The sequence below is a fragment of the Xiphias gladius genome, chromosome 16, assembly GCF_016859285.1.
Source record: "Xiphias gladius isolate SHS-SW01 ecotype Sanya breed wild chromosome 16, ASM1685928v1, whole genome shotgun sequence".
Lineage (NCBI taxonomy): Eukaryota > Metazoa > Chordata > Actinopteri > Istiophoriformes > Xiphiidae > Xiphias > Xiphias gladius.
Genome location: NC_053415.1, coordinates 13,347,501 through 13,369,056, shown reverse-complemented (window position 1 = coordinate 13,369,056; position 21,556 = coordinate 13,347,501). Strand labels below are relative to the sequence as shown.

General features: G+C 40.5%; 3 protein-coding genes across 3 annotated transcripts in view; 1 reads left to right on the top strand and 2 right to left on the bottom strand.

Moving 5' to 3' along the window:
* Positions 1-39: 39 nt before the first annotated feature.
* upp2 (uridine phosphorylase 2) lies at positions 40-2,613 on the bottom strand. The gene is made up of 8 exons (XM_040148187.1): positions 2,429-2,613; positions 2,230-2,298; positions 1,921-2,035; positions 1,656-1,814; positions 1,386-1,500; positions 1,016-1,225; positions 740-886; positions 40-523 (listed from the first exon to the last, which is right to left on the bottom strand). The coding sequence occupies exons 2-8, from the start codon at positions 2,280-2,282 to the stop codon at positions 381-383; spliced, it is 942 nt and encodes a 313-aa protein (XP_040004121.1). The 5' UTR covers positions 2,283-2,298; positions 2,429-2,613; the 3' UTR covers positions 40-380.
* A 369-nt stretch (positions 2,614-2,982) lies between these two features.
* On the bottom strand, positions 2,983-10,943 carry LOC120801327 (uncharacterized protein C7orf57-like). Its single transcript, XM_040148188.1, has 9 exons — positions 10,803-10,943; positions 6,296-6,395; positions 6,024-6,070; positions 5,638-5,802; positions 5,427-5,523; positions 5,083-5,191; positions 4,703-4,782; positions 3,689-3,786; positions 2,983-3,340 (listed from the first exon to the last, which is right to left on the bottom strand). Exons 2-9 carry the CDS (start codon positions 6,304-6,306, stop codon positions 3,336-3,338), a joined length of 612 nt encoding a protein of 203 aa, XP_040004122.1. The 5' UTR covers positions 6,307-6,395; positions 10,803-10,943; the 3' UTR covers positions 2,983-3,335.
* Positions 10,431-21,556, top strand: part of LOC120801324 (activin receptor type-1-like) — a 32,543-nt gene continuing 21,417 nt past the window's right edge. Inside the window, exon 1 of the mRNA XM_040148182.1 lies at positions 10,431-10,749. The gene's annotated coding sequence lies outside the window, so the exon portion shown is untranslated. The remainder of the gene's footprint in view (positions 10,750-21,556) is intronic.

Genomic DNA, 21,556 nt, shown 5'->3' with positions numbered 1-21,556 from the left:
AGCATATAAAAGAAAAACTTTTAAGACTAATAACAGACTGCACACCCTCACAACTAGCGAACAGTTTCTCAATTTTTTCTTTTTAATTTTTTTTTTTTTTTTTTTAATACAATCATTCAAATGTGAAGTGAGTTTCTTGATTCTTCAAGCATCCCTTTAGGATTTGGAATAGTCTCCATGTCTGTTAGACAATAATCATTTTAACTATAATTACAAATCTATAATAGACAATAATAATAACTTTATAGCTTTTTAAATAAGTGTCTCATAAATATTATCACGTTAACTACAGTATATATACATGTACATATCAACATATCAGTCAAAGCTATATACAGTCTTTTAGCGAGGCTGGGGTTGGGATGGGAGATGTAGGTGTCTTAGACAATATGTCCCAAGCGTTTCTTGATAAAGTGGGACACCAAGACTTGAGGTCTTTGCTGGTACTCTGCCAGAACATCATGAGGCGAAGTGATCTGGTCTCCCTCAAAGCGGTTCAGCAAAGTAACACAGACCACAGCCGCTGAAGGGACAAAAAGAGAAATGAACGGTCTTTCAGTATAAGCTTATGTCCTTACTTCTCCTGTTGGTCAAACCATGTAGAACAGTAGAGGCAAGACACTTTTCTGCATATCTTATCTACTCTCTACATCTATTTTCATTGTTATTCCCCAGTATGACCATCAATGAGTTGGTCCACTGTACACAATGTTCTACATTTTATAACAAAATACAATACCTTTGAGGCCACAGACACGGCACATAGCAGCAAATACAGTGGACTCCATTTCAATATTCCTCACTCCGGCCTCATAAGCTTTTCGCAGATACTCCAGCTTTTCTTCATGAGAGAAGGAGCAGAGAGCCCCGTCAAGTCGGCCTTGACCTGGAGAGACACAGCACAGGATTCACCACTACCTGAGCAATGTATGTGACTTGCTGAGGGTCTTGCCCGTACTGCAAGTGAATCCCAAAAATGATCACAAACAACCTGAGCGTGACATACTGTTTATACCTTCATAGAAGTCATGGGTGCACATGGTGTTTCCAATCACTGATGGAAAGTTTTGAAGCTCAGAGGAGCACTGCAGAAGCGCACTGGCCACTCCCTCGTCCAACTCAGTACTCCTGATGATAACTTTACCCAAAACCACCTGCTCAAACTGGGGGTGGAAGGAGTAGTCCACTGCTTTATCTGTGATCACCACCGTCCCTGGAGCCAGACCTAGAGCCGACAAGGGGTAAATACTTACATTATAGTCCTGACTCATACCCAGAATAGAGGAGTACAATATTGGCACGCACTGCTTGAACAATACGGTTCACTCTGACTGGTAAAGCTAAAGTTTGCTGTCACCTTTAACACAAAAAAACTATATTCGTACCAACTCCACCAGATGTTCCAAGGCGAAAGAGGACCACATCACGACAGTGGGCATGGTGCAGCAGTTTGATGAGCTCATGCAGCATAATGGAGATGGAAGGGACACCCATGCCATGCTGTAATATGTACAATGAATGAAAAAAAATTTTTTTTTTAAATCCATGAAATGCAAGAGCAATAAAATTAATATTTTAAGGACTTCCCATAAGAAACAAAGCCTACAAGGATGGTGTATGTTGTCAACCGTGGAAACTGGTTACAGAATACTTACACTTATAGACAGCACTGGTCCCACTTTGTACATGCAGTAGCGATCAGTTCCCTCACAGACATCTCTGATTTCCTCTGGGTTTCCAGGTAGTTTCAGCTCCTGGTGGATGAACTGGGCAAAAGCCTTCATGCGATTTGCACTGCCACCAACACAGACAAACTATGGGAAACACAGAAAGAGAGAGAGGACTGTTGAATTTAGTTTTCTAGCCTTTGGTGTTGTATACCCAAAATCATTCTGTTTAACCTGACCTTATTTCACTAACCTTAATGTCTCCAAACATTTCTGGAAGGTTGTGAGTCCTGGTGCTCAAGCTGAAGTGGTAGAGAATGTCCTCTTCCATGGTGTCCAAGTAGGGATTTTTTACTTGGACCTGTTGTCTAAGAACAATTAAGTGCTATATATTAATACCTGGACAGAACGCTGAAGTGAATCCAAAAGGTAGACTAAGTATATGATCTGAATGGACTATTAAAGACGACGACACAAGGCATATGTTAAAGAAAAAGGCCTTTTTGAAGAGCAGCAAAAAAAGAGTCAATTAAAAGCTTAGTTGAGGCGCCCAAATACTTACTTGATATACTCATTGTGGTCATTCCCCATACAGTTAAGTAAAATCGGTGACATGACTGCAGGAGACAATCTGAAATTAAGTTTAAAATGTCTTCAAAATTGCTGTAGTGTATAACCTCAAATACTTGTTGCTACTCGAAGCTGTTATTCGAATAAGTATCATCTCTGGCTGCAGAGCTGATATAGTGGTGACCTCTGACCTTGCATCTGATTGGTTCCAGACAGAGGAGTAGCGTCTGTCCTTGCCCTCACAAAAACATCCACCAGCCCGCAATCAAACAGAGCAAGACCTATCAGATGAAAAGTGACTGGCCCGGTACGAAAGTATCAGTGTACCTTCAAGAAGAAAACCACATCAAAAGCAATGAAAACAACCAGTGTGACGTAAACTGTTATTATGACTGAACCTTACAAAACCATGAAATTGAGTAATGTAATGCAACGTGAAGCTAGTGAATAACAGATGTTCATTTCCCAAAGAACAGTAAGATAACCTCTGACATTGGCATGCAACCAATTGGCTTGACAAAACAAAAGCACACAGACCCGACTTTATGTACAACCAACAGAAATGTTGTTTGTTCAAGGTACATTTTCCCTGCAAATATCAACTGAATCTAATTACACCTTGAATCATTTGCTTTAAGAGAAATTTCACTCGTTTGATGTGTCCCAGAAAATGTGCCATCATTTGCTATTATGTTAGTGTTATTCAATTTTCAGCCTGTGCGAGCAAGTCAAAAAGATTGTGAAATATTTTGAATCATTTTAACTTTATTAAAAGTATCAAACCTTTATTCCAGAAATTTGCCTTTTACAGAGTTACAGACACAGCAAAAAAAAAACCTTAACACCGGAGTTAACTTGTTGCCTTCCTTCCCTAACAAATGCAGTTAATGAGGCACCACTAACAAGTACAACAAATAAAAGGTCCTAATTTTAATTCAGTTAAGCACTTTCACACTTGAGTAATACATACATCCAACATGATAACACAATTCTAAGTAAGTGTGGCTCAGCATGAAGGGGTAAAGAAACTATTGTTGTCAGAGAGGATGGCATATATTCCTGTTGGAAGCATTTGAGTCTTCTCGCACTTGCAGTCTTCTAATCTGTTGACATGGAAATGTATATGAGCATGTGGGTCGTTCACCTAATCGTTATTACATAATTCACTAATAATTTGTAAATTATACTGTCCAGGGGCCCCATAAATTCCCAATGGCTGAATCCTTAAAGTTTCACACCTCAAATTTTGTGAATAATATTTCATTATGTGCTATATCAACAGACTGGGCAATATAAAATCAATTAATACACTTCTTCACAGCTTGGCATCATATCCTTTTATTATACTAGAGGTGAATTTGATTGCATGATAAAAAAAAGCAATAAAGGGAATGATTTATGGCAACCAGGAAGATTTGAACTCAAACCGTCAGAAACACTGTGCTACTTACTTAACACATCAGTGTTGGGTATTGGTTTGTTGTCTTCTGCATAACCAAAGCTCAACAGCTTAGACATGTTGACAGGAGCTGGTTTCTTGTCAAATACTCTGTGAGAACACCATAGTCCATAGTCCAAATGTAATGGAAACACAAAATGTGGGAAGCTTTTTAATGAACATCAAGCCACATGGTACTTTTGTGGTTACAAATATAATGTAATGTTTTTGTCATTACGTTTTACGTTAACCAGAGAGATGAAAACAGACACAGTTGCACAGTTGGACTATAGTCTTTACTGTTTTATCTGTGTCGCATTCCATGTGAGGTTACTTTGGGTTTTGACAAGTCACTGACATTTTCCTAACGGTACAGGGAACACACAGCACAAACCAGCCAAAGTAAACACACAGGTGAACGTCCAACTTTGTCCAGAAGCCACTGCTCTGCATGCTGTTTAATTTGACCTGGGTGTGCGGTCTGCCCATGAGCATTTCTGCTTAGTCACCTCAACGTGGAAACATATGGTCCAGAATTTACTAATAATGTCCACTTAAATACACAGCTTGTGAAATATGGATCAGCCATATATCTCATTTGCTGTAATGCTAATAAGTACTGACTTAAACTGATGGAAAAGCTAAGCAATTTGACAAAAACCCTGTAGATTATGAAATTGCTTATATTCATCATAGCAAACAAACAATTGATTGTACTACATAAGTATAGATTTCAAAGAATTATATCCATACTTAATTAAATTACATAAAAACTACTTATAATAGATTATGTATATTTGGTCAAGTATGTATAGAATAAGATAGCTACTTACTAGGTGACTCTAGCAACCATGTACTCCTTTTATTCAGATACTCCCAATCAAAATGACTGATATGGTCTGACTAAGATCATGGTCCATAAATTGACTCTACTTTGTGCAATGCTGTTTCTGAGAGTTGTAAAAAGTGACATTCTGAGACACCAACCATAGAACAACAGCACCGTCTTGTGACCGCATGAACTTACATCCTCTTGAATTTGCTGGTCTCATGACATTGGTTGGGTGACTGCAGTTTCTCCATCTGGCTGCAATGAACATTGTTGTTCTGCAGAACCCAAAACAAAGTCACAGTGTTTTGGTGGTCATTTTGTGAATGTGAATATAGCCAGGATATCATTTTTTCCCCCATCTCTTCAAACAAGTACCCTGAACCACAAAGTAGGTTTGCCTAATCAGGTTACAGATAAATGAAGTGTGTAACAGTACATCGCTAACAACCCTTTAACTTTGTCATTAAACATAACTATAAACATAAATAAAACAACAGGAGAGACAGAATAAATTGTTATTGTGCTGACTCATGGCAAAATTACTTCCTAAATGACTCTGGCGTTTCTCTATTTACCTTCTCTTTGCCATTGCTGCTGCTATCTTCCCTCTCCCAGGTTAACATATTGTCAGTCCCAAAGGGGGGTTCCAGTGGTTGAAAAGCTCCAGGGTTTTTCTTCTTTTCACTGTTAATGAGACCGTTGGAAAAAAAAAAACAACATACAGGGATAGAAAATGTGTCCTTAGCTTAATGATAGTTGTAATATATAGTGAAGAATAATCAGCAAGTAGCAGCACTGGCAGTAGTAGTATATTTGCAACAAGTGGTATTGTAAGCAATGTTTGTAGAAGTATTTTTTCAATCATAACCTGACTACAAGTCAGGGGGCATGACAATAATGAGACAAATGTTACTAGTGCCTTGGTTTGCTGTTGTCCTCTGATGCAGTGCAGAACCAGTCTGGAGGTTTGTATGAATTAGGTTTAGAAGCAACTGTTTCCTCGTGCCACAAAAGTCCTGTTAAACAAGGATGAAAATAAATAAATAAATAGATGAATAAAAGTAAGCATAAAGTATTAAGCATGCAGAGGAACATGTGTGGGTGTAAGTAAGGCATCAGGGTGGCTCTACCCTTGTGCCCTCCTTGTTTTGCAAGCTTGACATAGTCGGAGTCACTCTCTACGGGTCCGGCTCTACGCCCTCCGGCCCTCTCCAAGGGAAGAGTGCCGATGGTTGGGGACAGTCCTGGAATCTGGGAGATGTGACCATTTATTGCATTGTACCCTGTTTTCACACCTGTAATGTTAATACACACACACAAAAAGTGACAAAAGAATAAGACACAATTCCTATTTTTTGCTTAATTTGAACTTTGCCAAGCACCGTCCTTCTCTTGCCCCTTGCGAGTTCAAACGGCGATGGCAGCGTCTTCCCAAGGGGGTTCGGCAGAGTTGTCTCGCCACGCAGGCTACGCCGTGAAGTAACCAAACTAAGTCAGTAAGAACAGCTGTACTTGCCAGATTTTGTTGGTTGAAGATCGTCACTCGTGAGCACTGGGGATTTTCTAAATGGAATGAAAATGGAAACAAGACCCGGTACACTGTCAGCCTCTCCGACCATAGCTTGTACGAGCTGCATTAACGCTAGCATTAGTTAGCTAGCGCCACTTGACCGCGGTCTATGTACCCGAGCCTTAAATCAAACACAAACTGTAAGTGACGGCACCAATTACTCTAGAGAAAGTATCAGAAGTACAGCTCTGAGTAAATTCAGAAAATGTCTTACTTACTCGGAAAACATTTTGGCAGCAGGGCGAGAAACTACGCGGACTGTGTTTGGAGCGCCCGACCGCGTTGCTATGGAAACGGTGTGTCGGTAGTTATTTGAATCTAGAGGTGAGGTGTGGGGAGAGAAGGAGAAGGCTACGGTTTCTACTTGACTTGAGGCTACTGTTAGTTAGTCAGTTAGTTAGTTAGTTAGTTAGTTGGTTAGTTAGTTGGTTGGTTATTTTTCTTTGTGTTCTGTGGAAGGCGGAGAGGCTTTCAGATTATTTTCTTTTCGTTATTCCAGAAATATGCACAACAGTCAATACAGTATCATAACGGTGCTTATCAGTTAATACGGTCGATGTAACATAAATCCTGTCATAACAATTATTTCTTATTGTCCCGAATTTAAAAAAAAAAAAAAAAAGAAAAAGAAAAACGAAAATACATTGAAAATGATAAAGGCAAAAGAAAAAAAGGACCAGAGGTGTGATTTGATGCAGTCAGGAATGAATCTAGTCTATAATTAAATGTCACTGAGTTACAATCCCATATCCAGACAAATATCGCATGCATTTTATAGTTTTTTCTGTTTTCTGAGATTTTAACAGAGCTGAGGTACAATGTCAATATGTGTTAGTAACACCATCAGAGTGCGCTTTTACTTGTGGCATCTCATTTTACAAGTAAAGTGTAAAAGAGTAGGAGAAGAGAATATTAACATCCTCAGTGTATGTATTGACATTGAGATCATCTGTCAAGACTCAGTTTTTACATTAATTCTTCAATTAATTCTTCCAATTCCTCTACCTCTCTTTCGCCCTGTCCATCACTGAGACATCCTTAAACCTCGTTCTTTCTATTTTTGCATAATTATGTGTTTTGTCTCTTTGTTTTTTGTAATGAAAATTCAAATTTTAACAGCTGAAAAAGAGTAAGGAAGTCTATTCCAGGAAAACAATACATTCATATAGTTCAATATATAGTTCTGCCCCTTTCTGCCTGTGGGCCCATAGGTGCTGTACAATGGTGAAAGAAGTGTTCAGAGTAGGGACACAATGCTGCAATATAAAAATACTCCTTTACAAGCACAAGGCCTGCACTGAAAATGTTACTTAAGTAAAAGTATATAAGTATGATTAGCAAACTGTACGTAAAGTATCACAAGTAAAAGTACTTATAATGCAGAAAAATGGCCTGTGTGTTATAATGTTATATACTGGATTATTATTATTATTACTGATGCAGTAATGTGTAAGTGGCATTTTACTGCTGCAGCTGGTCAAAGTGGAGATAGTTTTAACTATTTAATATACTGTTGGGTAGTTTAACCTACAACAGTCCCTCATATTTTAAAAGCTCATATATGCCATTATCATATAGCTGTCGAAACATATTGTGGAGTAAAAAGTACATCACTTCCCTCTAAAATCTAGTGAAGTATGAAAGTAGCATAAAACTGTACTTTTATTCATTGCTTGAGTAAATATACTTAGTTGCATTCCACCATCGGTGCTTTATTGTAGCCCATTTACAGTGTTGGAGTGGGAATTTTGAAAAATTTCTGCAAGGTGATGGCAGTGTTGAGTAATGGTTAATGAATCATTGATGCATTGCACACTCAGAAAAGATGACACACTGCTCGGTCTTTGTAGAAGGAAGTGATAGAGCACTGTGAAATAAGACTTCTCTCTTTTAATGCAAATGTGCCCTCAGAGCAATTTCAAATGATATTCAGTGGTTTTTATTGCAGATAAATCACAATGTGTTCTGTGTGGTACTACAGTCGGCTTTTAATTTCTTTTTTAGTAGCCTAATTTCCATAAGTATTTTGACAGTGATGTACTGCGTAATATGAACTATCTGAATATCAGACTGTCTATTAACACAAGGTTGTTGTTTTTGTTTTTTTTACACCCACACTGAAAAAATTTCCAAAGTCAGCTGGTATTATCAATTCATGCTCCAAACTCTCCATAAATAACTAATGTGCAAAAGCTAATAAAAGTCTGTAAGTTAAAGCAGAATAAAAAGATCCCTTTAGATACTCTACATATAAATGAATGCCTCATAGCAAATATGTTTGACAACACATTTTGAAGTTATCCGGAAGTTTTCTGTTTTTTTTTTTTTTTTCGGTTTACCGACCACGTTAGTTAATAAAAGTCCCGATCATTTTTATTGCCTGGAATATGCCCAGAAGCCTGAACTCTTCACCCCCTGAATACTGAGTCCAGAACATGCGCAGATCAAACGCAATAGCAGCGGTGCTTTGGTTTCCGAACACGTCAAACTAGCCAGAGACAATACGTCTGTGACCGGAAGTGCACGCTTGGCTTCAGCATAAAAGCACAGTGTATCACAGGGTAATATTTGGGGAATCAGATGATGGGGAAAAACTATAACGCTTAATAGCAGTTTGGGGACGCAATAGGATATTTCATTAGGGGTTTGCTGTATTTCCTTTTAAAAATTCATTTACACAAAAAAAACAAGAACAACAAGAGGGACATAGATAAACTCGGATTTAAGCAAAATACTTTTAATTCAAATCCTGTACCTAAGTACAGTGTCATTTACTTGTATGTTTCTATTTTATGTAATTCATACTCCTATTCCACAAAACATGGAATAAAGTTATAACATGTGATGCAGTTTTATAGGCTTAACTACATTGTATAGCAAGACTGGATTGCCAGCTGGGAAAAGGGGAGAACTGCCAAAGGGCCCTCAAACTCCTGGGATCCTGAAAGCTCTGGACTTACTCTGTGTCACCTGGTTTGTCCTAAATCAGTTGAAAATGTGTTTGAGAACATACACCACTAAAGCACAAGATCAGCTGACATGATCAGGACCGTAAAGTTGGTTCCATTTTATTATCTAATACCGAAGGTCCCTGTGTCAAATTCTAGTTTAAAGACCTTTACTATTTAAGTGTTGTGCTTGAATTTACGTATTTCTTAATTAATATGTGTTGAATCAAATTACCACACAGCACACCCTCATAGTATTGCAAGACAGGAGTACAGTAAACAATATACGAGTGTGAGAGGAATCTGGCATTAACGGGAGCAGACCAGCAGCTCATTTAGCAGCTTAATACGGCCAATCTCAATAGTATGTGAAATAGTTCACATTAGCTCCACCTCCACCAACTACAACATTAAAATACTGCTTACACATTGACACATCAATGATGATAAAAACAATAACATACTGTACATACAGTGTGGAATTGGCCATTCTGAATAATCGATACTTTGACTTTTGATACTTAAGTACATTTAGCTGAAGCGGTGGATGAAGTATTCAGATTCTATACACAATAAAAGTAACAAAAACACAATTTAAAAGTACTCCATTACGAACGAATGTCCTGTGTTGAAAATAAAAAGTAAAATAAGTATTAAAAGTAAAACTACTCAATGCAGAAAATAGCCTCTGTGAATGTGATACTATTGTATATTACATTATTGGGATTTAGAGCATCAGCGATGCATAATGAACAATCTAACAGAATATAACACTTTTAACCTAATATTTTTTTCGCCCATACTGAATAAAACGTCCATGCACAAAATAGCCTGCTGGTATTAAATAACTATTGTGCAAAAACTAATAAAAGTAAAGTAAAAGCAAAATTAACTCACTAATACTCTAAATCCAATAGCATAATATACAGTATAATAGTATTACATTCAGAGAGTCTGCAGCAATTAGTTTATTAGGCGGTTTCCGCTTCTAAAATACGAGAATATGATGCTTGATAGTCATATATCGCAGTAACCTGACTATCTTTGGGTCTTGGACTTCTGGTTGAACAAAATGAACAATTCGGACACATCTCCTTGAGCTGTGGGAAATTATATTATTTAATCATAATCTAATTATAATTTTCACTGCAAGATTTTTTTTTTTTTTTTTTTTTTACTTTTGATGGGGCATCTTCTACAATCTAGTATTGCTGCGTTCACTGAAACGATCTGAATTCTTCTTCCGAGGCGACGAAAGAACGACGAGAGCGCTCGTTTGTTTAATTTTGAAACTTTCGGCCGGAAGAGTGTGTATTCGGCGTCTCACTTAGCGCTAGGTAATCTTATGCGAGGTAACTTCCTCCTCCAATCCTGGCTTTCTGCCTTCGTTGCGCTGCGAGTTGTGAAGCCCAGACGGTGCTGAGGTGTGAAGAAGGACAACGTAACGAAATGTATCATTATTTTCCCTCTCTCCTAAACTCGAATATCGAGTGAATTTGTCCTCTTTTTATTTATTTTTATTTTTAATTTTAATTTTTTTTTTTTTTTTTGTTTTACCCGCGCGCACGACCGACGATAATGTTGGCGTCATGTAGGCTCTGCTTTTCAGACTTTGGAAAACAAATCGGGTATTGTCGGTGAATTCTCGGGAGATGGCAGAATAGTTCGACCTCTGCCAGCTGCCGAGCCTTCGCAAAAGCACTTTGACAAAAATAACCCACAAGGTAAGTTTAATCATGCCGTAAAATGAATGTAATTTTAACCAGACTGTAGTTACCCGTCTTTATTGTAATGTGGGTAGAGACATTTCGGCAGACGCGGAGAAGTTTGCTGATTTGCTGGAAAAAAAAGCTTCGTGACGGGCTCTCCCAAGAAATCCCGTCTCCCTCTTCTTCCCTCTTCTGTCGTCTCCCCAAAATCTCGGTCTGTTTTGGTATTGCAGCCTAGCATATTTTATTTAGTCCCTTGGTACCCCTTTCAGCTTAGGTTGTGTGAGCAAAAAAAGCGTATGAACGTGATTTGGCGGAAGAGTGGCTTTAACGCAGTATAGCCTGTTATTTTTATGGGACCGCGTCAGAGAGCTGTTTTTGGTTATTTGTTGATTAATGGTGATGTGCTCCGGGCCAGAAGACTGAAAATGAAAGTCTATGGTTTTAGCACTGCGACTTTCTAGGGTTGGAATTTCAATTTCACAATCAAATCAAGCTCACAACATTGCAGCTACTTGTGACTTTGTTAGAGTTTTTTGTCATGCAAACAGTCTTTGGGAGGGTCGTTCCTGCTTTATAGTGTGTGTCTCATCATCTCACGCTGAGCACTTTTAACACCACAATTGCAGTTTTGCAGGGGGGGGGTGTAGAGCCAAAAACATTTGTGAACGCACAGTATGGGTTACAGTTGTCTGTGGTTTAAATTTGAACAAGTTGGCACTGAGGAAACACTTAAATATCACTGGTGTAGTCCTTGTGCCAAAGGCAAAAGTATTAGTTTACGTGTTTTTCTTTTCTGAACAACAGTCACACCAAACAGGAAATGGTGTATGATAAGATTGCAGGGGCAATCAAATGTAAAGCCAGTAAACCTGTCGATGAGGGGGTGCAAACTTCATTACTAAGGTGTTAATGCTAGCTGAAAACATTCAGAGATAATTGTGCCGATTAAAAGGTGTGTGAATGGGAATGTCTCACGCTGAACTGTTCATCCCCAGAATCAACTCATTGTGCTGGATCCTTGCTCCCACAAAATTACATTCCCACATACTAATCAGGTTCAGATGTCTGGGGAGAACTTGATTGTGCATTGGTTTTTTTCTGTTGTAGTCTGTGTTGCTGAGGCATAGTCAAGCTCCTTCAATTTTGTGATGCTTTCAAGTTGACACACCTAAACCATTACCAAGCTTGGATGTATCTGCATGTCAATCTGACTGTCAAACATATACAGTAATAGTGTCCGGGATGGGAGACTTGAATCGACATGGAATAGCCACTCAAAATAAATTTGAACAATAATAACCCCCGCCAGTTGAAGCTGTAATACATGAATTGTTGTACGAGAATTTCCCTAGGTTTAAGAAGAGAGTTAGAGATAAACAATAGTTGTTAATTTGGATGGAGAGATACTGGAGATTTACTGGTTGTTGAAGTAGCAGAAGAGGCTATGACAGCGTTAGAGGAATCACAGTTGAGGTTACTTGTTATGGTTGGTGGCAGTTAGTAGCTGTATGTTGGGGTGGTTGGTTGATGATCTGGACAGTGTAACCCCGTAGCTGACCGGTCTCTGAGGTCCGGCTTCTTTGTGGGCGCCTGGACTTGTCAGTGGCTTGCGCCGTCGAGTCTGGCTGATAGTGGTCGGACAGAGGGAGGTCGGCCATTCTGGGCTGAGATATGGTTCAGCTCCAGGGGATCTTGGGGATCCTGTTCCTTTATCTGAGGTAACGGGCACCAGCCTGATTGTAGTGGCTCACCCTGCTATTGTGGTTGGCCTTCTCCTCCTTCTCCTTGTCTCTTGGTCTACAACCATGTTGTTGTTTGGATTTGGTACAGTGTCATTGTTTCCAGAGCCTATCAGTGGTAACTTGTTCCTCAGCTAGTTCGAAGTTATGTGTGTCTCTGAGATTAACAATGTATTGCCAACAATAGGACTGGTTTGTGGTGTCTTGGCCAATGTTTAAAAACAATCAGAATTTTCGTTCTTGAGTTTGTGTCCAAGAAGCCTTAAATGTGTCTGATCTTAAGAGATTTAAGGTAATTTTACTGTTATACAGCTTTTATCCTACAAGTCAGCAATTTTGGTCATGGATAAATCGTTCAAGCCACATATCAAGGGAAAATCAAATATTCTCTGGTTTCAGGTTCTCCAATTTTGTGCATTTGCTACTTATTTTTTCCTTTTGTAAGATTTTATTTTGGTTTTTCATATATATATTTCAATATAACCAAATTCCTTGGCTTTAGTTATTTTGGCATCTGTATCAGTTCTTTTCTGTAGCTGTTCTTTCTGATGGCCATAAAGTGTATAATTTTCCCACAGAGGTCTGAGCATTTCAGAAAGCATGAGGCGAGGGGTTGATGGAGGGGTGTTTGGTTGGGGGGGGGGTAGACCTCCGATAGCAATCATTTCTCTGTGCACAGTAATTTGGCTGTCAGAAGCAGCTGGCAGTTTGGGTTGGAACAATATGTAAGTGGAGGGAGAGAGAAGCGCTCGCTCCAAAAAACCCTGAGAGAGTGTTTGGGGGTTGGGTGGTGTGTGTATATGCATATGTGTGTGTGGAATCAGGTTACACAGTCTGTCATTAACAGGAGAACTGCAGTTATGAGACCAAGATAGACTGCTTCAAGTCTGAGCATGAGTCTGAGGCTCATTGCTCTTCCACGTAGGTGGCTCTCAAGTAAGGGAAGAAGGGGGGGGGGCAGAGAAGGAGCAGGATTTGGATTGAAGTCTAGCATCTGAGTACCAACCAAACCTTCAGCTATCATGGTTCAGCTTTTGTGTGTGTGTGTGTGTGTGTGTGTGTGTGTGTGTGTGTGTGTGTGTGTGTGTGTGTGTGTGTGTGTGTGTGTGTGTGTGTGTGTGTGTGTGTGCGTGCGTGCTGACTTACTAGAAAGTTTTACTAGCATCAGACCTGGCATCAGATGAGGCATCAGAGGAACACAGCATGTGTGGGTTGAATTTGCTTCTACTCTATGCTTGTGTCCAGCTTTTTAGAAAGGGCCCCTCTGTCTGCAGTGTTATTTTTAGTGAAAAAAAAATCCTTGGGCCTTTTAATAATCATCAGCCGCATGTAGCCCAAACATATCACGATGAGAAACGCTGTCTGGGACTTGCGGGCACTGCAGTCTCAGCAGGACAAGGGAAGTTAGAGGGAGAAAGAGAATGAGATAAAAGACCGCCTGTGTATCTGCCAGATTTTAGTTTTGTATCACTGTTTTCGGTTTGGGAGCTTGCTCTCTTCTTTTGGTGGCTCTGCACAGACTTATCGATTCCTCCTATTCTGTGTTCAAATGCGGATGAATGGAGACGGAGAGACGAGACACTACTGTCTGCACAGATGCACACACACGCACACATATAGATCCGCAGTGCTCGTGGCTCCTCTCCTCTCACCACGCTAACCCCAGACTGCACTGGAGACAGTCTGCAATACACATTTTATGAGCCCTTCACTCGCTTCAGTGCTCTTGTCTTATCGCTCAGCTGTTAGAGGGGAAAGTTATGGCTTTGTTTCAGTTGCTGCCTCGCTCTGATCTCATTCCCAGTCCCAGGCATGGGCTCTTATTTTGTGTGGGCACTTTGTCTTCAAATCTAAAATAATCTGTGTTTCATCTCTTGGGTCATGGGGTCGTAAACAGAAGTAGTTCTGTTATGATGGAAGTACTTCAGAATCACATTGAAGGGACTTGCTTGAATTAGTCCACTCCATTCCCCATGCTTGAGCCAAATGGGGCAGTTATAATGTTTTAGTCATTCATTGGTTTTGACATCCAAGTGGGGCTCGGCAATATGGCTAAAATCAATATCACAATATGAACGAAAAAGTGTTTGTGATATCTAAATATATATTATGGTGAGCAATTGTGTTTCTGTTGATGAAGGTAGACAACTGATTAACTAATCACTTCAGCTCTAGCAAAATCGCATGGAATTTTTTTTAATGCAATGAACCTTGTTCCACTTCAGACATCAGGCCGATTTAATTTTGATCAGTCAGAACAGAAAAAAACACAATATTAGTAAATCATTGCAATTAAATTGCATTGAAAATGAAATTGATAAACAGTTATATGGAATTAAAGAACTGTTTACATCTTTATTTCACATTTCTCACTTTATCATTAAAGTTTGTGAGAGACAGTTTATTAGTGGTCTTTTTCCTTAGAAGTCTTTCCGCTCTGGAAGACCAGGAAACTCTTGGCCATGAAGACTCCATTGGCAGCAGGATGTAATGGCCCGGGCCAGTCGTGCTTCAGAGCATAGTGCTGTATACACACTCATTGTTTTGTTGCGAGCTGTTTGCTGTGTGATTATCATCACAGTGGTGAATGGTTTGGTCGGTGTGTGTGAGTCACATAGCAAGGGTTGTCATATTAGCCTTATGACTCTGTAGCTCTGTCTCTGCCTGACAGGGAGCAGAATCAGTCAAGACTAAACATTCTGTGAAGTATGAGTATCAGCACACACAGATCTTTTGGTTCGTTTGCCTGATTTATTTGTTTCAGAAGGAGGAAAATGTTTTTAAAGGGTGTACCCTGATACAAATCAAGGTGTCCTTTTGAGAAAAGTACTGCCCCAGGGCAGTGAACTTTGTGAGATGGTCGTTTGGAAGGAGAATGTTTGTGCATTCCTCTGTTGGCAAACATAGCACGGAGCAATAAAGACAGTGTTTGAATTGGCTGTTTCAAATGTTTGATGGCTTTGTGAAAATGTCTAATTGCTATGGTGACTATTCCGTAGAACACTTGTTAATAGTGTCTTCACAGTGCTATAAAACCTACCAAGTTGTGTCTCACGAGACACGCAAAAAAAAGCTGTAATAAAACCTCTCGAGAACCACAAAAAACTGCTGTTAAATTGTGTAGAGATTTAAGTGTGTGTGCTGAATTTTGCTTCTCTGTGTACGCGATGTTCAAGTTCTACATAATCATGAGACAAAACAACTGTTGTCCACATTGTCTGTATGCTAGACTCTCCCGGACCTTCAGTCTTTGTTTCTGCCTTCCGGTTTCCTCTCTCTCTCTCACAGCTATTTCTCTGGGGTGATCTTGTCGTATCTGCAATCAGTCAAAATCAAAAATGCTTGTCTCAGCCTGGCCGTGTGTGTCCAAGTGGTGAGGAGGTGGAAAGTAGGGTGGGACTACAGCGGGAAGAAAAGGCAACTATTGTGTCTGATAACATTCTATCTAGGCCGAATACACTGTGTGTGCATGTGAATGTGTGTACGTGCGTGCTGGCGTGCGTGCACACACGCACCCTGGGTTGCGCTGTATCCAAGGAACAAAAACCTGCTATGCTTTTGCCTACCCCAATGAATGTGTGAGTGAGAAATGAACATAAGCGGGGGGCATTTGCATTTGACTACATTCCTCACATTGTGAAAGGAGGCAGCTGCTCAGATACTGTAGGGCCCTGGGAGATGGAGCCCGGCTTGACCTGATGGGTCACTGCAGATTCCACAAACTATTCCAGGAGGCCACAGAAGTCCTTTCTTTCATATCCCATTTGATGAGGCCCTTGACCAGTGAGGTGTGTTTTTCTAAAAGTTAATGACTTTTGCTTTTACCATCAGAAGAGCCATACATCTTTCACGCACCAGACAAGAACACAGCACTACATTGAGTTCTAATCATTTCAATACTGATGCCAATATTACACCTGAGATTAGTTTCAATACAAAAACATTTTATTACCCCTTACTCTGCTGGGTTTTTCACCACGTTGGTTTGATTCATGTTCATGTTATTCATGTTCACCTTGTGCGTGTTATTTTGCTGAGAGCTTTTGATACTTAAAGGGTTCTAGAGGCCCAGATAGCTGTAGTAATAAATGTTGAAGAATGAAATGCCTAGACGCAGAAAATTACTTGCACTATTTTATTGAACATAAATAAAAATTGATAATATAAACTTAATGAGCCAGTCTTTCAGACTCATTAAGTGTACAGGACAAAGTTGCACCTTTTTTGTCCAGGTTTGTACCTCTATCTCTCTGGCATCCCGTCCTACTATCTGTTTAATTAGACGCCCAGTATGAGTAATTGATGCAAAATGTGCAGGTGTTATGGCAGTGTAGGGAACAGGCTCTGCAGTAGTGTTAATGTGTAGCCTTAATGTGTAACAGGATTAACTAGTAACCATTTAGCTTAACTTGTACTACTCGTATTTGCCATGGACATTCGGAAGTGTTCAATTTGTTTAACTCAATTCAGGTACTTTTGGTGTATTTCCACTGCCTATACCAAAGAATTTAGCTAAGTAAGAACTAACTTTAGCTAACTTTACGTTAGGAAAGGTAGGTAGGTCTACCTAGGTGCTGCACACACACTTGCGAATAGCCCATGTTGGATTGCTAAACGGTGTTGGTGTATTGTGGGTGTTTAGTAGGGTGCCCTACTTTTCATACTAGCGCCAGTGGTTCCTCATTTTGTTTGTATCTTGAGCTCTACTCTCATGCAAATTGACGTCCAGTTTGACCAGTGTAAAGCCCAGAGGAATGCTTTAATTATTTAACTTGGATATGCTCACTAGATTTCCAGCATAATGGGGCCTTCAGACACAATGCGACAACGGCACCACTACACCCTGAAACCAATTATTTCCAATGGTTTGCACCGCGCCACAACAGTTTGTCATTGCGTGCTGGGACAAATACCCGTGTGCACTGAACCCAGTGGCAGTCGCGGCGCAAATCGCATTGTGTCTGAAAGAGCAATAATATTTGTTGTAATATTTCCTGATCCTGCTCCGATAATGGCCTGCTGTTTCTGAAAACTCGACTGCTATCTTGTTGTCAGGTGGGTGTTCGGCATAAAGACTCCTATACACTGTGTGATTTTGGGCTGTGCAAGGTGAAAATTGTCAATCATGATGGAAATGAGGTGAAATATGGCAGACCTGAGCCATCCAAGGTGTCTTTTTGTTTGGATGATGCGAGTTGATGACATGTCTGCTTTTTTCTTTTTTACATCATAGCGCTAAGTTTCACCAGATATTCATTACAAGACCTGACATACCTCAGAACTGATATTGTACAGCCTGACACCAATTTGCTAGGAAGATTGTTATAGAACCATCTTGCACAGTTGGACATGCAATGAACCCGCAAGATTGCTGATATTTCAGAGTGTAGGCCACTAGATGACGGGCATCCTAGACGACAGGACTCATTACGTTTTTCCTGAACTGGTTTGCTTCAGGTATTGTAGAGGTGACACAGTGTGGGTTTGGTATGTCCTCGGATACCATAATTAATGTGTAAATATGATTGTTCGCTAATTCCTTATATTACAGTACTGGTACATTGTAAGGTAGTCCTTTACTTTGAAAATCCAAGTCTTTGTTTGGTTAGTGCAACAGTGTTGTCTTTATAGATGGTGGTATATAAGTTAAATTCAGCACTGATGTTTGAATCATTAGTTTGCACCCTTCTTTACAAGGTAAAGTTATTGTAATTTTACATTCTACACAGTTCGCAAGGACAGTTGTATTTATTGTGAGTGCGAATTCCCTCATATCCTAATAAAAAGTTAAGGCTCGTATTCCTTCTATGTAATTTTAGTCATCCCAAGTGTTGCATTTGACTGTAGGCAGAGAGTGGTTTTTAGACTGAGGTGAATGTGTTGATTTGCGGAGCTGTAGTGTGAATGTGAATGTGGGCTGCTGCAAAGAGGACGAATTTCGCCCTCAGGTCTGTATTACACCCACATCCACCTAGGAGCGAACCATCTGTGTGTCCCTGATGGCATGCTGGCACTTTGGCTGTCTGGGTCTGGGTCGGGGACGGGGACAGGGACACGAACAGCAGGCTCCGCATTGCCCTAGTCGTTGCCTGTTTCTTCCCTCACCTTCCTGCAGTTTGCTGCAGTTTCCTCGGTGCCCAGGCTATTTGTACCATGGTAACTGTGCCAGCCTGCCAGCTCAGACACAGATTCCACCTCTCGTCTCCCTCTTTGCCAGCATGATGACTCAGCAGCTCCTGCAGGGCTTCCAGCCTCCTCCCTCCTCAACCTCAGTGATACACCATGCTCATCAGACAGAGTAGTGTTTTGTCATTCTCTCCTTCTTCATGACCCGATTACAACACTGATCAAAATGATAAAGCATCCAGCAAGGCTAATTTTTTGTTGTTGTTGTTGAATCAGTTTTAAAATTCCACCTAGAGACAATTAATGGTGATAAAATATTAGGTTTAACATGGCATTTGAAGATGTAGTCTTGTCAGGGGGAATTTGTACACATTCCTTCAATGTATTTGACTCATCATAACTGTCTATGTGCTTCTCTTTTAGGGTTCAGTTGTAGCAATCACAGCATTTGAGTGCCGTGTTTAACCATCATCATCTAATCACTTTAAGCTCTGCTCAACCTCTTAGAGAAGTGCTTATCAAGATAGGCCTCTGGAGTGGGATCACTGGAAAGAGTCTGGGAAGGAAACGTGGCATCATAAAATGGGAGCCTTGATATGTAGGATCACTTTCAAGTCCCTCTATCAGCACTCAGCAGGGGTTCACTCAGACATACTTTTCACTGGGTCAAGTCTATTTCAACTATTTCTCTCGGGTTGTACACACTTTGGCCACCTTGTGTTGAGCTCAATGTGGTCTTTATGTTTCCATCAGTGCTTACGCATCTCAGAGGTTCTTATATCATCATACAAAATACCTGTGGTGGAAAAAGTATTTAGATTCTTTGCTTAAGTGAAAGCATAAATACCTACAAAATGGTCAATTTAAAGTAATAGTCCTGCACTCAGAATTTTAAGTAAAGGAACATAATTATTATCACCAAAATACACATAAAAATCAAAAGTACAAAGGCTGATTATGCAGAATGAGCCATATACACAGCTTACATATAATGATATTTGTAACATTATTTTGTTACTGTTATGGTGCCTTCGTGTGTTTTTAGTCTTTAGGTGCAACAAGTGTTGCAGCTTGGTTATTCAAGCACAAGTACCTAAAAATTGTACTTAATTTCAGTTCTTGCTTTTCTTTCTACCACTGAAAAATATTAACTCAAGACACTCAGAAATGGAAACCAATGTACACTGCCTGACCATTACAGACTGAAGGAGAGAGTTAAAAGAAGGGGATCGCCATCACAATAGTTGGTAAAACAAACAACTTACTCATTGTTTTATGCATGTATTAACAGTAGGCCACCTCTTCAAGCCTGTTTAAAATTTTGGTCAGTATTATAGTTTGGTAAGACATGTTACATTATTAGTTCCAACCGCAATAAACATGGAAAAATATATCTAAAGTTATAATTATCATGCTGTATTCATACTGGTTTCCTATTACAAAACCACATAGGAAGAGGGAATAAAAGGAAAGATGGGGGTTGAGACAGATAGAAGAGGAAAATGAGAGCACACCCTTGGCAGGATGTCAGCTCGGTGAACACACACTGCTGAACACTGTCAGAGAATTCAATACACAGGGATAGAGGGCTGCAACACACACACACACACACACACACACACACACACACACACACACACAGCAGTCATAAAGTTGACTGCTCAGATCGCAATCGGTTCTGCAGATGCTAGCCCTGCCTCTCTCCTTCCCAAGAATCCCTTCCGAGGTTTCCAATATCAGGACCAGTCCTGGCTTTGTATCCATCAAGCAAAGCCGTTAGCTGGCTAGATGATATATGAGACCAGCTAGCCAAGCCTCATGTTTGTTAGACGTGGAGTAGTTTCTGTTTACTGTGGTTATGCAAAATAAATGGCGTAAATAGAAATACATAATCTACGTTTTACATGCATGCAAATAAGTACCAAACACATGTTTGAGACAAGGCAACTCAAAGGGCCCTCAGGTTTAGCAGTGCATAGACTGAAGGGTTTGCTGTGTACATAACAGCAAACATAACAGGAGTACTTGGGTGCTTGGTAGTCGTTGTGTGGCTAACTGCTAAGGATAGCTTATTTAAGACAAAGTGTCCGCGTGGGAGAGACGAACTGAGACAGAGATCATTTCAGTGCCCCGTCAAGGGTCTTTCAGCAATAAATGTAAACAGAAACGCACCCAATCATTTACCTACACTAACTGAAGCCATTAGGTGGAGCCTTGTGACATGCTCTACTTAGTTAATTGAGGTGAGTTATTGATCTGTCAGCAAGGTGTGAGTCAGGTTATTGTGCTCTTTGTTTTCTCTTTACACGAGTGATATATGAATAAATAGCAAGATAACTAGTCAGGCTAAACCTTTTTTTTCCTAGGTTCTAGAAACAGCTCCAGACTGTTGTCTCGTAGTACTCTGCTTATCTCTTTGTCTTGTTTCCTCCGGCCCCCTGGCTTTACTGTGGCCCAGCCGACCGTCTCCTGCCACCATGGTGCCCTTCTTCCCACTGTCCCCCTGGGTGCAGACACCAGACACCTCCTTGTCCCACTTCTCTTTCTGTAGCCCACCTCGCTGTTGCTGTCCCCTCTGGCCCACGTGTCCCTCTCATCCTGGCCCTGTTCTCTGCCCTTCTCTGACCCACTGTCCCCCATTTGCCCCCTGGCTATACCTCTCTTGCCTCCTCATGCCCTCCTGCCCGTTCCCTGCCCCCGTTGCTGCTCCCCTCTCCCCGGGTCCAAGGGGAGCAGACAGAGCTCCTGATTATCTCTGTGTGGCAGCCTCTGTTTTGTGCTCTGATTAAAGGAGCAGCATGTGGTCTGTGTGTGAGCGGCCTGTACAGACGCCGCCGTTGGGCTAATGCTAACATTACGTGTTTAATCATTTATGTCTGGGAGACGGGCACAAAGGCTTGGAGGGGATGGAGGTGGGGGGGCGCTGGGGTATTTGTCAGTGGCACAGATGCACT

Bases quoted from the DNA above. Each gene is read 5' to 3' on its own strand.
- LOC120801327 (XM_040148188.1), bottom strand. The intron at 5,803-6,023 runs GCAAGTACAGCT...TTAACATTACAG, and splicing joins TCTTCAACCAACAAAATCTG to GTGTGAAAACAGGGTACAAT. The intron at 3,787-4,702 runs GTAAGTTCATGC...GTGTTCTCACAG, and splicing joins ACCAGCAAATTCAAGAGGAT to AGTATTTGACAAGAAACCAG.
- upp2 (XM_040148187.1), bottom strand. From the start codon at position 2,282: ATGTCACCGATTTTACTTAACTGTATGGGGAATGACCACAATGAGTAT. The intron at 1,815-1,920 runs GTTAGTGAAATA...TGTTTCCCATAG, and splicing joins AAATGTTTGGAGACATTAAG to TTTGTCTGTGTTGGTGGCAG. The intron at 1,226-1,385 runs GTACGAATATAG...TGTCGGCTCTAG, and splicing joins TGGAACATCTGGTGGAGTTG to GTCTGGCTCCAGGGACGGTG.